The sequence below is a fragment of the Danio rerio genome, chromosome 24, assembly GCF_049306965.1.
Source record: "Danio rerio strain Tuebingen ecotype United States chromosome 24, GRCz12tu, whole genome shotgun sequence".
Classification (NCBI taxonomy): Eukaryota; Metazoa; Chordata; class Actinopteri; order Cypriniformes; family Danionidae; genus Danio; species Danio rerio.
The window spans coordinates 44363170-44377768 of NC_133199.1; the positions used below are offsets into that span (position 1 = coordinate 44363170).

Consider the following 14599-nt stretch of genomic DNA (forward strand, 5'->3'; position numbering starts at 1 on the left):
TGAATCAAAAATATAATATTCATTAATGAAAATTATGATTGTTTATAGTGAGCACCGTCTGCTGTTAAACACTAGCTTAAGATCAGCATATGTTGTTAAAAACTAGCCTAGCGCCATCCACTTTTCAAAACAAGTCTGGAGTTAAGTTTACTGTTAAAATGTAGCATCTGCTGATTTAAAACTACTATTGAGCGTCATCTGCTGTTAAAAACTAGCCAAGAGCGTCATCTGCTGTTAAATACTAGTCAGGAGCGCTATCTGAATTTAAAACTACCATAGAGCACCATCTCCTGTTAAAAACTAGCCTAGAGCGGCATCTGCTGTTAAAAACTAGCCTAGAGCGCCGTTTCATGTTACAAAGTAAACTAGAGCGCCATCTGCTGCTAAAAACTAGTCTAGAGCTCCATTTGCTGTTTTAAAACTACCATAGAGCGTCATCTGCTGTTAAAAACTAGCCTAGAGCGTCATCTGCTGTTAAAAACTAGCCTAGAGCACCAGCTGCTGTTTAAAACTAGCCTAGAGCGTCATCTGCTGCTAAAAACTAGTTTAGAGCATCATCTGCTGTTAAAAACTAGTCTAGAGTGTCATCTGCTGCTAAAAAACTAGTCTAGAGCACCATCTGCTGTTTGAAACTAGTCTAGAGCGCCATCTGCTATTTAAAACTAGTCTAGAGCGCCATTTGCTGTTAAAAACTAGTCTAGAGCGTCAACTGCTGCTAAAAACTAGTCTAGAGCACCATCTGCTGTAAAAATCTAGCCTAGAGCGTCACTTGTTGTTTAAAACTAGTCTAAAGCGCCATCTGCTGTTACAAAATAGCCTAGAGCGCCATCTGCTGCTAAAAGCTAGTCTAGAGCTCCATCTGCTGTTTTAAAACTACCGTAGAGCGTCATCTGCTGTTAAAAACTAGCCTAGAGCGTCATCTGCTGTTAAAAACTAGCCTAGAGCGTCATCTGCTGTTAAATACTAGCCTAGAGCACCAGCTGCTGTTTAAAACTAGCCTAGAGCACCAGCTGCTGTTTAAAACTAGCCTAGAGCACCAGCTGCTGTTAAAAACTAGCCTAGAGCGTCAACTGCTGTTTAAAACTAGTCTAGAGCGTCAACTGCTGTTAAAAACTAAATCTAGAACCCAGAGAGCGTTGCAGTCCATTCTGAAAATATGTATACTGGTCCCCCAATCAGAATGCATTGGTTTCTCACCTCAGCCCTGATACTAACTGCAGACTCAGTACACACACACACACACACACACACGCACGCACGCACACACACACACACACACACACACACAAACACAGTGGGGTTTTAGCTGCTTTCAGGTGCTTCTGCTTGTGTCCTCCTCTGTCTCCCCTCTCTAACCTGGTCCTCCCTGGTGTCCCGTTCCTCCCGCCTGCCGTGCTGTGTTCATAGGTTCAGATAGTCTCCAAAAAAGTGGACTACAGTCACGTGACCTCACGCTTGGGCTCCAAGGACAATATGAAACATATTCCTGGTGGAGGGAACGTAAGTAACGCCACTGCATGCGGTGTAGTCCATATCAGACAAACACCTTCATTCTGTCCATTGTGCCATAAAACAGTGAGGCGCTTTCTTCACATATAAGAGCTGCTGGTGCTCAGGGACCAATTAGGATTTCTCATATCTGCTGGTGCTGAGCTGCGTTTTCCAAAACAAGCAAATCAGGAGGTTTTGACTCTGGGTGTTTGTTTATACACCAACTCCAGATCAAATTTCTGAAGTCATGTCATTGAAGAGTTTTTGGTGTGTCTTTCCTTCCCTCGCCATCTTGTTTGCTTTAGGTTGATCCACTGCATGTCCCGTTGCTCAGTTTTGATTTCGCCATCTTTCATTTCATTGGTCATGTGGGATGATTGTATGTGTTCACAGGTTCAGATTCTCAGCAAGAAGATCGACTTGAGTAAAGTGACCTCGAAGTGTGGATCCAAATCCAACATCAAACATAAACCAGGTATGAGGAGATGTGGAGGACTGTTCTTCTAGAGTTGCCTTTGCAGTTTCTTTTTATTTCAGGGTTTTTGGTCTTAAAAACTATTTTCTTGGCTAATTGATAGAGCTGCAGGATATTGTGAAAATCTTTTTTTTATTTATTTTTTTTTTTTTTAAATTAGAATATGCAAAAAGGTACATAAATTGGGATCATACAAATACAAAAAACCATAACAAAACAACAATAAAAAACAAAAACAAAAAAAACAAAAAAAAACAATATAGTCAGGTACTGTTAGGTGTGTGTGTGTGTGTGTGTGTGTGTGTGTGTGTGTGTGTGTGTGTGTGTGTGTGTGTGTGTGTGTGTGTGTGTGTGTGTGTGTGTGTGTGTCCATGTAAAGGTAACTTGGTGGAAGGTCAGATTATATACATTAGGAACAATGTTAGCCAATAAATGAATCTAGTCTCGCAGATATAAGTAAAACAGATACAAAAGAAACCAGTCAGAGTTAGGGAGTAACAACTATGCTTAGTAATGTATAATAGAAATAATGACAGTAAAAAGAAAGAAAGGACAACAGTAATAATAAATGACAATGATAATAAATCACAAGTACTACCCTAACTACTACTACTGCAGAAAGTTACTTATATTACTATATAATTATTAACTACTATTGCTGCTACTACAATCACAACCACAACTATTACTACTATAATGTCTACTACTGCTGATACTACCACAACAATGACTACCACTACTGATACTACAGCGTCTGCTACAACTAATACAACGTCTACTACTACTACTACTACTACCGCAATCACTGCTACTACAACATCTACATCAACGACATCTACTACTGATACTACTACACCAACAACGATTACTACTGCTACAACGACACTTTTACTGCTTCTGCTACCACTATACCAACGACATCAACTACTACAGGAACTAATACTGTGTTCTGGATATTGTGAAAATCTAACATTGGGATATTTTTTTATTTAGCGATAAATATTGCGATATGAATACAGTTTTAACAGATGACTTAATGGGCCCCTATCATACATGCGGCGCAAGGCGAGTCTAACAGTATTCAAGTACGGTAACTGAATGATTAAAATAAAGAAAATTCAATATAATTCTATATAATTGATCATAGTTAAGGCCCGTGCACACTGAGACGTTTTTTGTTTGCTTTTTCCGTCGACATTTAACACCCCGTGACTAAATAAAGGTTGTGAATGTGATCGTGCACACCAACGCTTAAAACGCCAGCCACAAAAACGTCATTTAAAAAAAAAAACGCCTCATGCTCGTTTTTTTATCTAATTGGCATTTATGTGTGGAGTTTGCATGTTCTCCCTGTTCTCCTCCGGGTGTTCTGGTTTCCCCCTACTATCCAACCACATGCGCTATAGGGAAATTGATGACCTAAATTGGCCACAGTGTGTGTGTGTAAATGTAGGTGTGTATGGGTTCATACCGCTGTGGCAACCTCTGATAAATAAGGGACTAAGCTGAAGAAAAATGACTGAATGAACATTAATTAATCCAACTTTATTGTAAAGTGTGAACTGTAAATGTTTGATGGTTTCTGCAGGTGGAGGTGAAGTCAAGATCGAGAGCCATAAGGTGAACTATAAGGATAAAGCTCAGTCCAAGGTGGGATCCATGGATAATGTCAACCATGAGCCTGGAGGAGGGAAAATCAAGGTTTGCACAAACGTCCAGTTAAACCTTCAGAGACATTATAGGTGTTCATGAGAAATCAGGCAGTGTTATTATTGAAAAAAATTCATATACAGACAAATAAGCATGTTATAAGAAGCAGACGTTTATGTATAACATTACTATTATTAGTTTGAATTATAAGTACAAACACTTAAAAGTATTCTCGTACGTTTGTCAAAGTAAGTTCTGCATACCTCTTATAAAAATTCCTGCTTTTAAAATTAAACAAAAAGACAATCAACTAACAAACAACAAATAAGTTAAGGAAAAATCCCTCAACACATTTGGACCCGATGCCTGGAATGTCTGTGTATACGCTTTTATTTTATTCAGTTCACAAAGTCTAAAGCGTGTAGGGGGTATATGCTCAATCCAGTCTCTTCATTGTGTTGTAAATATATGAGATTTTAATCTTAGGTTAGTCTTAGGTTCGTTTCTCCATTACAAAAATATCAAGTACTATAATTATCCATGCTGTTATTTCAAAAGACATTACAATACATTTTCAGTATATTTATAGTTTTGTTTTGGTGTTTAAAGGAATTATTAACCCAAAAGTTAATTATTTCAATTGAGCTTAATGATATTGTTGTAATAATACTATATGTTATATATTGGTTTTGTTATAGAAAGATTTTACACTACAAAACGTCCGTTCACAATTGCACAGAAACAGCCAAGTTAAACTTAGACAAGAAATTTGACTATGTAACTTCAGCTTAAGGGCTCTATTTGGTGTCGACATTAAATAATGTATGCAAAGTTTATTTTATATGCAACAAAAGTTTATAAAATACACAAAAAGTGCCTACTTTAACATTTCATATCCATTTCTATTAAAGTAAATTAACAAAATAGGGGTGAATTTAGGTAAAATACTAGTGAAGTTTATCTATAAACTAATTTCGAGAGGAGCACGTGCTTATGGTCCACATTAGCTAACACTGATTCACCAATCAGATGACTCCTTAACCACTATAAATAACCAGAGTATCTTACTTCAGCCATCTTCGTCTTGAAGAATCCACCCCTACTCCTCCCATGTTCTTGTCAGGGCAGCACGGAGGCCTACTGGTTAGCATCAATGCCTCACAGCAAGAATGCCACTGGCTCAGACACTACCTGGCTAAGTTGGCATTTCTGTGCGGAGTTTGCATGTTCTCCCCATGTTTGTTTGGGTTTTCACCGGGCTCTCCGGTTTCCTCCCACATACCAAAAACATGTAACATAAGCAAATTGACAAATCTAAATTGACAGCATAGACACTTCACAGCATCAATCTACTTCCAACATTATCAAGCAGGGGAGTTCTCGAGACCTACCTGAACTCAAGGCTCTCTCCCGGGACAGCATGCCAAACACGCTTCATAATCAATCATCAGCTAAGGGCGAACTCTTGAACTGTAGTTTAGCAATCTTATATGCAAAGTATATAAAATGCAAATAAAGTGTCTAATTTAATGTTTCAGATCATTTTTTTGGAATAAATTGACAAAATATGGGTGAACTTATGTTAAATGTACAGTAATTGAGCTTAAAGGATACGTTGTCCAAATGAAACAAAATATTCTGAGCTGTACTTGTATTAAAATCAGTTTTATATGCAGAGAAAGTATATGAAATGCAAATAATGGGGCTACTTTAATGTTTCAGATGAATTTTGTACAAAATTAACAGAATGATCTGGTTTAATGTTGCAGTTTTACTGTAATTCAGGATACATTATTGTCAAAATTAAACAAAACATATGTATTTAACTATATTTTGAAAATAGCTTGAAGGTCCTATGATGTGCTGTGAAGTTTGCATTTTTATTCGATATTTGACGTGACCTCCAACGAAACACGAAGAGAGGGCGGGACATAGCTCCTCCCCTTATTAAAAAACAGCCAATAGCGTTTTGTTTAATCCCGCTCTGTCAGTGAGATTGACTGAGCTCAAGCGCATCAAATGAAAAGCAAACGAGAAGCGTCTTGAAAAGGGGCGGGGCATGTCAGACACTAGCGAGCATTTGATTGGTTATGATGTGATGAAAAACTGAAGTGACGACTATAAAATAGTTTTATTGAAAATCTGTTTAGGCAGTAGTGACAAGCCACAAGCTTTACATGTTTATCTAAGTTGTATGTGTGAAGTTCTTTACTGTTTTGAAGCACACTAGGTTATACATTTCCTAAAAATGAATAATACTCATACTAACATCTTCAAAAACCTATTTTAATTTCATGGGACCTTTAAGTGATCAAAGTAAACTTGATTGTATGTGATATGATGACAAATGGCTGCAGCTGTGTTTTTAAGAAAGGTAGGAGGTATATAAAGATTTTAAATGGTGTTTGTTGAGTGGTAAGTACCTCGAGATAATTTAACCTCACACTTTTATTGGAAGCTTAACACATACTGAAGGATTACGGTGCTTATTTTACAAGTCTTCATGCTTTATTTGTTTGAAATCCATTTGCTGCAAGTGTTTCCATTCCAGCCACAAACCCTCAGGATTATATGTATGGGAAATGTAATGTTAGGCAACAGGATACTTAATGAAAGCGCTCAATTGGAGATCTGTTTGGATGGTGAGGGTTTTGGGTTTTGGTCTCGCTGGGTTGTTTTCCACGCTCCTCCTGGTGGGTTTGCAGTGGTCGTGATGTCACCTGCCCCTCAGCCTATAGCCATCCATCCCAGTCACATGACCACGCCATTACTGTTCCATAGCCATCCACATTCAATACAGCATGAGCAGATTTCATCACACTGATGCTGGTTTAATATGTTCCTCACACTTTATGTTAAGGTAAAACTATTAATTTAACTTCTGAGTGATCATTTACATGGACTTATTGTAATGTTTGGGCTTCGAATGTGGGCTAGGTTTAGGATTAGTTACATGTTATTATGCATAATTCATTGTCATTACTATAGTAAGTGCATGGAACATGTGCAACTACATCACTTTAATTTAAAGTGTTAACAAAAATGCAGTTTATATATACTTTTGCAATAAATACAAACAGTTTAAACACAAATATTAGCAATCCTGTTAATTTTTTTTAATTTTTTTAATATTCATAATACTATTCTAATACTATATAAGTGCTGTTAAATATACTATATAAGGACATTTTGTCTATACTTCCTATTATATTTTTCTTCTGGATAAAGTCTTATTTCTTTTAGTTTAGTTGTATAGATAATTAATAATGTTAATAATACAAAATGATTTTAAATAGTCTCAAATACATTCAATTTAATGATCGCCGGGCATCTCCATTTGCATGGATGCATATGCACTGCTTTTTATTTTTGTGATTATATACTGTACATTATGTTGCAATTGAGGTTCAGTTCCACATGCTTTTTTTTTGTTTATGTGTATATAATGTATACATGAATGTAATTTAGTTATTGCTTCTCTTATGATTTTTTTTATTGGATTAAGCATTCATTATTGTGTTATGTTTAGGTGTTGCAGATATACAGCACCAGTCTAGTGTTTCACTTTACAAAAAGCTTTCTTAAGTAAATGCATTAATGTGAGATGTTTGTATTCATGGAAACTTGTAATTTTAGCAGAGACTAATAAATGCAGTGGAAGGGTTGTTTACTGCTAGTTAAACTGGATCCTTCTGTAACAATATTTAATATATTGATTTACTGAACAATACATAGAATCAATTGTTTTTGGAATCAACTCTCGATTCTCAACACCTTCGATTCAATGAATCAACAATTGTTAGAATTGACTCCCTATTCTCAACGCCTCAGAATTGTGGAATTATTTTTTTTTTGCAATTGACTCTCGATTCTCAACACTTCGAATTCAAGGAATAAATGTTTTTTGTCCTCTCCCAAGTGTCAATGCTTTATGTAGTCATGTAGTCAGTTGTTTTTTTTTTAAATCAACTCTCAACACCTTGGATTTGAGGAATCAATTTTTTTATAGACTCGATTCTTAACACCTTGGAATCAATGAATCAATTGTTTTTGGAATAGACTTCGATTCTCAACTCCTCGAATTTAAGGGATCAGTTATTTTTGCAATCGAATCTTGATTCCAAACACTTCATATTCGAGGAATTATTATTATTATTATTTTTTTTTTTTTGTAGACTGTCGATTGTCAACACCCCAGAATTTTGGAATCAATTGTTTTTGGAATTGACTCCCAAATCTTATTGCCTCTGATTTAATGAATCGGTTGTTTTTGGGTGTGACTTCCTATTCGCAATGCGGATTCCAGTATTCAATTATTTTTGGAAGGAATTCTTGATTTTTCACGCCTCTGAGTTGAAGAATCCAATATTGTTAGAATTGAGTCAAATGTCAACACCTCTGAAATCAAGGAATCAGTTGTTTTCAACTCTCTATCCTCAACACTTCAGAATTAAGGAACTAATTTTTTTTTGTAGACTCTCAATTGTCAATACCTCAAAATTGAAGAATCAATTGTCTTTGGAATCAATTCTTCATTCTCAACACCTCAGAATCAAGGAATCAATTGTTTCTGGAATTGACTCCCTAATCTCAATGCCTTGGATTTGAGGATTCAGTTGTTTTTGGGAATCAGTTCTTGTATCTTCCCACCTCCGAATCAAGGTATCAATAGTTATTTAAATCAACTCTCGATTCTCAAAGCTTCAGATTCAAGGAATCAGTTGTTTTTGAAACTGACCTCTGATTCTTAACACCTCAGAATTGAGGAATTGTTTATTTTTTGGAAATGACTCTTGATTCTCAACACTTTTGATTCGAAGAATCAATGGTTTTTGGAATTGACTCTTAATTCTCAATGTCTCAGAATCAATGAATCAATGGTTTTTGAATTGACTCCTGATTCTGAATGTCTCAGAATCAACGAATCAATGGTTTTTGAATTGACTCCTGATTCTCAATGTCTCGGAATTGAGGAATCAGTGGTTTTTGCAATTGACTCTTGATTCTCAGTGTCTCAGAATCAACGAATCAATGGTTTTTGAATTGACTCCTGATTCTCAATGTCTCAGAATCAACGAATCAATGGTTTTTGAATTGACTCCTGATTCTCAATGTCTCAGAATCAACGAATCAATGGTTTTTGAATTGACTCCTGATTCTCAATGTCTCGGAATTGAGGAATCAGTGGTTTTTGCAATTGACTCTTGATTCTCAGTGTCTCAGAATCAACGAATCAATGGTTTTTGAATTGACTCCTGATTCTCAATGTCTCAGAATCAACGAATCAATGGTTTTTGAATTGACTCCTGATTCTCAATGTCTCAGAATCAACGAATCAATGTTTTTTGAATTGACTCCTGATTCTCAATGTCTCAGAATCAACGAATCAATGGTTTTTGAATTGACTCCTGATTCTCAATGTCTCGGAATTGAGGAATCAGTGGTTTTTGCAATTGACTCTTGATTCTCAGTGTCTCAGAATCAACGAATCAATGGTTTTTGAATTGACTCCTGATTCTCAATGTCTCAGAATCAACGAATCAATGGTTTTTGAATTGACTCCTGATTCTCAATGTCTCAGAATCAACGAATCAATGGTTTTTGAATTGACTCCTGATTCTCAATGTCTCGGAATTGAGGAATCAGTGGTTTGTGAATTGACTCCTGATTCTCAATGTCTCAGAATCAACGAATCAATGGTTTTTGAATTGACTCCTGATTCTCAATGCCTCAGAATCAATGGTTTTTGAATTGACTCCTGATTCTCAATGTCTCGGAATTGAGGAATCAGTGGTTTGTGAATTGACTCCTGATTCTCAATGTCTCAGAATCAACGAATCAATGGTTTTTGAATTGACTCCTGATTCTCAATGTCTCGGAATTGAGGAATCAGTGGTTTTTGCAATTGACTCCTGATTCTCAATGTCTCAGTATCAACGAATCAATGGTTTTTGAATTGACTCCTGATTCTCAATGTCTCGGAATTAAGGAATCAATGGTTTTTGCAATTGACTCCTGATTCTCAATGTCTCGGATTTGAGGAATCAATGGTTTTTGCAATTGACTCCTGATTCTCAATGTCTCAGAATCAACGAATCAAAGGTTTTTGAATTGACTCCTGATTCTCAATGTCTCGGAATTGAGGAACCAGTGGTTTTTGCAATTGACTCTTGATTTACAACACTTCAGATTCGAGGAGTCAATTATTTTGTAGACTCTTGATTGCCAATGCCTCAGAATTGAGGAATCATTTGTTTTTGGAATTGATTCTTCTTTAATAACACCTCTGAATCAAGGAATCACTTTGGAATAGTGGAATCAATTGTGTTTAGAAATGACTCTTGATTCTTAACGGATCAGAATCAAGGAATCGATTCTTTTTGCAATGGACTCCAACTCTAATGTACACATAGAAACTCACAGTTTCCTCATAGTAACCCATCAAAATAAAAGTTTTGTTATATTACGACAGGCGTAATATTAAGCTAATATTAAAGCTTTCATCCATTTTGGAACAGCAGTGGTAAATTTCTGCCGCTCAATCATTCTGGTGCTGTATATCCTCCATCTACCTCCAGCATGCATTGTGTATGTGTGTGTTCGCCCTCATCCCACCCTCATGTGTGCTATTGACGTGCTGCTGTGTGTTTTAGGCTGAGGGGGTTCAGGAGACTCCCTGCAGTGGTGTTTCTGCCGCCGCTGATGCCCAGGAGAATGGGCTGAAGGACGGCGGCCCCTGCAAGAGTGACCCGATCCGGGACTCGCAGGGCCTGGACTTGCTCATCCCTGAAACAAGTAAGTTTGTGTGTGAACCCAGCCCAAAAGCAGCCCACCGAAGCCCCCCGCCAGACTAGAGCTGATTTAGATTATGACTGACATCCAGAGGCCATTGCTCTCATGTGTTTATCCATCATTCTATTCAGTTGTTGCTTATTTTGAGTGATTTTGTTATGTTTAAGCGGCATGCTGATTATTGTTGTTGTCTGATTTATCATAGTGCGAGAGGTCGACTGATTAATAATGCAAAACCATAAAACAAAGCAAGATGAAAATCTGAATTTAAAATCGAAGTTGCATCTGTATGTTACGTTAAAAACGAATAAATGCATTTAATTTGAAGGAAAGTCAAAGGGTTAAAACTGAAGGCAACGTTTTTGTGAAAAAGATGAATAAGAGTCAAACGTAAATTTTGAAAAATAATAAAAGTAAAGCAAAAGTCCACTCAAAATATGAAATCATTGAATGTTGAAATGCAATTACAAAATTGAAATGGATAAAACTAAAACACTGAATAAACTTTTGGTAAATTCCGATTTTAAAATTACTATATAATAATAAATATAATAAATGTAACATTTAAAATCAAATATTCAGGGGCTACACAGTGACAAGGTCGGCACGGTGGCTAGCACTTTATCAAGAAGGTCGCTGGTTCGGCATTTGGCATTACTATGTGGAGTTTGCATGTTCTCGTCGTGTTGGCGGTTTCCCCCACAGTCTAAACACATGCGCTATAGGGGAATTGAGCAAACTAATTTCTGTAGTGTATGAGTGTGTGTGTGAAGAAGTGTGTATGGGTGTTTCCCAGTACTGGGTTGCAGCTGTAAGAGCATCCGCTATGTAAATCAGATACTGGATAAGTTGGTGGTTCATTCCGCTGTGGCGACCTCTGATGAATAAAGGGACTAAGCCGAAAAGAAATGAACGAACGAATGAATGAACCATTGAAATTGCTGGAAAAAAATATTGACCTTTTCATTAAAATCAAAATGTTATATAATATAAATATTATTATTTAAATGAAACTTTTAATTTCAGTAAATATAAAATAAATAAAAAAACTCAGTTGTAAATAAAACAAATGTTGCATTTTTATTACAAGTAAAATAAAAAAGTAATCAAACAATGTATATGTAATATGTCAACTGAAATCAAATATGAAATGAAAGACAGAATGTGAGTTTTTTCAATCAAAGTACTGAATAAATGCATACATTAAAAATGCAATAAAACTATTGAATAAAACAATAAACAAAACGTTTTTACACTCATAATTTAAATTCATGTAAATACATACATAATGTATGTATATATACAGTTGAAGTCAGAATTATTAGCCCCCTCTGATTTTGTTTTTTTCTTTTTTAAATATTTCCCAAATTATGTTTAAACAGAGCAAGGAAATTTCACAGTATGTCTGATAATATTTTTTATTCTGGGGAAAGTCTTGTTTTATTTTGGCTAGAATAAAAGCAGTTTTTAATTTTTTAAACACCATTTTAAGGACAATATTATTAGCCCCTTTAAGCTATATTTTATTCCGATAGTCTTCAGAACATCGTTATACAATAACTTGCCTAATTACCCTAACCTGCCTAGTTAACCTAACTAACCTAGTTCAGGCTTTAAATATCACTTTGAGCTGTATAGAAGTGTCTTGAAGAATATCTAGTCTAATATTATTTACTGTCATCATGATAAAGATAAAATAAATCAGTTATTAGAGACGAGTTATTAAAACTATTATTTTCAGAAATGTGTTGAAGTAATCTGCTCTCCGTTAAACAACGTTAAACAAGCTCTCTGTCTCCGATTTCAACAGTATGTATATATATATATATATATATATATATATATATATATATATATATATATATATATATATATATATATATTTTTTTTTTTTTTTTTTTTGCAAGCAGCAGAACTAGATTACATGCATAATACGAATATTTCAACTAATTAGCTTTTTAATTCTTTCATTTAATGTCTCAAATTTGGAAATAACAATTTCGAATGCAGATCAATGGATTTGCTCTTCAGTGTTTGGACTTGCAGCAGTAAAAGTTAAACCACACTGAACTGAACTAAACTGAACTTAAACTCTGAAAACGGTTCTGCCACAGTTTCAATCTACTACAACTTTAATGTGAAGCTGCTTTGACACAATCTACATTGTAAAAGCGCTATCGAAATAAAGATGAATTGAATTGAATTTGCATGTACTTGTACAGCCTTGTACAGAATTTGCAGACATAGTCAGCATTTGAAGTGGATCAACACAATCAAGTTTTTCAAAGTTGCCCTAACGCAAGAATGGATGTTGTTCAACAGATTTAGGACAACTTTGATTGAGTTGATGAAAGTCCTCTTCAGATGCTGACTACTGTATGAATCAGCCGACCTCTGCGCTGAGCTGATGTTTTTAAAAGAGCCGCTTTCTGATCCCCAAACCGTTTTGACCTCTTCTTATTTTTCAGGCATCTAACTCGACTTTTTGCTATCACTTTTCCTTTTCATTTCAACCCCCGACCGCTTCCTCTCCTCCCCTGTTTATCTGTCTCTGTCTTCTGTCTTTCTCCACACTCTATGATGCAGATTGAGTCTTTCAAGCTAAATTTCCGCGAGAACGCCCGCTCTCGCACGGACCACGGCGCCGACATCATCGAGTGGCCCGTTTCTGATGAAAACCCAGTCCAGCAACAGCTTCTCCGCAGCAGCGTCTCGCTCAACGATTCGCTGTCCTCCACCGCCGGCATCCCTCGCTCTCACACCACCCCGAACCTGGAGCACACATGACTCTCGCTTCCCATTGGCCCGCTGCGCTCTAAACCCCGCCTCCTACCATTGCTCTGACTCATGTGATTGGTGTGCTCTTTGTTGACGCTCCTGATTGTGACTCCTGAAGGATGATGTGCAAAACAATGAGTTGGCTAAACTGAACCTTCTACATCCTCAAGTGTTGTAGAGCATGAATTTAGCGGCGTTTCTTTTATTATTGATCTGTTCTGTACTCCTCATATTCATCATCATGTGTCCATCTGACCGCTGCATACACACACACACACACACACACACATCTCAAATCCATCTGGACATTAGATCCTGCTGCCTTCAGGTCATTCAGGTGGGAAAAACAAGTAATGTTAAAGATTTTTAGATGGAAGATCAATGCTTTCCAATCAAACTAAAATCAACAAAGTTCATTAGATGTGGAACTGATATTCTGCAAAAGCTCATTTTTTAATCAAACTACTCGCTCTATAAGCAAGTGTGTTCATGATTATACATAATAAGCAGAATAAAATATTACGAGACGATCAGTTTGCGTCATCAAGCTGTCTTTAACGTCTAGAAATCAATAGAAGTGAATGAGAGCGGAGGACTGTCGTTGCGTCCCAATTCACACACTTATACTACGCCCTAAAAGTGTTTACTTTTTTTTGTGAAGGAAAAGTGTATATATTTGATTGTGTAACAGAAGAGTATGCAAGCTTTGGAATATACTAATTCCCTATCATATTTAATAGCCTACCTAAGCAGCAGCAGTGTAATCTGCCATAGGCGAGTCTTTCATGCAGAGAAATATCCTCGGTTCTTTGGATAATTCTGCATTTTGAAGTTAATATGCAAACATGTCTTGATATAGGTACACATTGTTGTTGCAGATGAAAGATAATTAACTTTAATTAACTTTACTGAAGCCTCTTGACTTGATGGTTTGTCTCTCATTTCCGCCATGTTTGTAGTTTATTTACACTTTTTACGACTTTGTAGTCAAATTCATGTCCAACGCACAATGTGTTAGCGCTATTGCTATTATTATTATTATTATTAATAATATTATTATTATTATTATAACTTTAATATTATCAATTAGAGTACAGACAGTTGTACACTTCAAACTTTTACCAGAAATAGTAAATCATCCGGGAACTTTTGGCATACTCTTTTTAAAACACTATGGTTTGGGACATACTAATTCTGTTTTCGAATACTCTTTAGGACGGATAGTATGCGAATGAGGACACAATGACGCACAAAGACTGATGGGAAATGTAGTTTTGTTACATGAAGCTTTAAAGTCTGTTTGAACCGAAAGTTACTGCAGACTTTAATTTTGTATGAAGATGTATTTCCAACTGAAAGGGAATATTGACTAGGGGGCGGGGTTTATTTTTGAGCCCCGCCTCTCATGTTTTA

General features: G+C 36.1%; 1 protein-coding gene across 43 annotated transcripts in view; it reads left to right on the forward strand.

Annotated features, from left to right (window-relative positions):
• The window catches only part of LOC100001114 (uncharacterized), a 145045-nt gene extending 131026 nt beyond the window's left edge, over positions 1-14019 (forward strand). For 10 of the 43 annotated variants that reach the window (XM_068217271.2, XM_073941194.1, XM_073941209.1 and 7 more), the window contains 4 exons: positions 1885-1966; positions 3555-3667; positions 10270-10411; positions 12995-14019. In XM_068217271.2, the coding sequence (XP_068073372.2) occupies positions 1885-1966; positions 3555-3667; positions 10270-10411; positions 12995-12999 (342 nt within the window). In that variant the 3' untranslated portion in view covers positions 13000-14019. Of the gene's footprint in view, positions 1-1407; positions 1501-1884; positions 1967-3554; positions 3668-10269; positions 10741-12876 lie in introns of those variants that run through there. The other 33 variants (XM_073941186.1, XM_073941190.1, XM_073941204.1 and 30 more) reach the window with 8 other exon arrangements.
• The last annotated feature ends 580 nt before the right edge of the window (positions 14020-14599 follow it).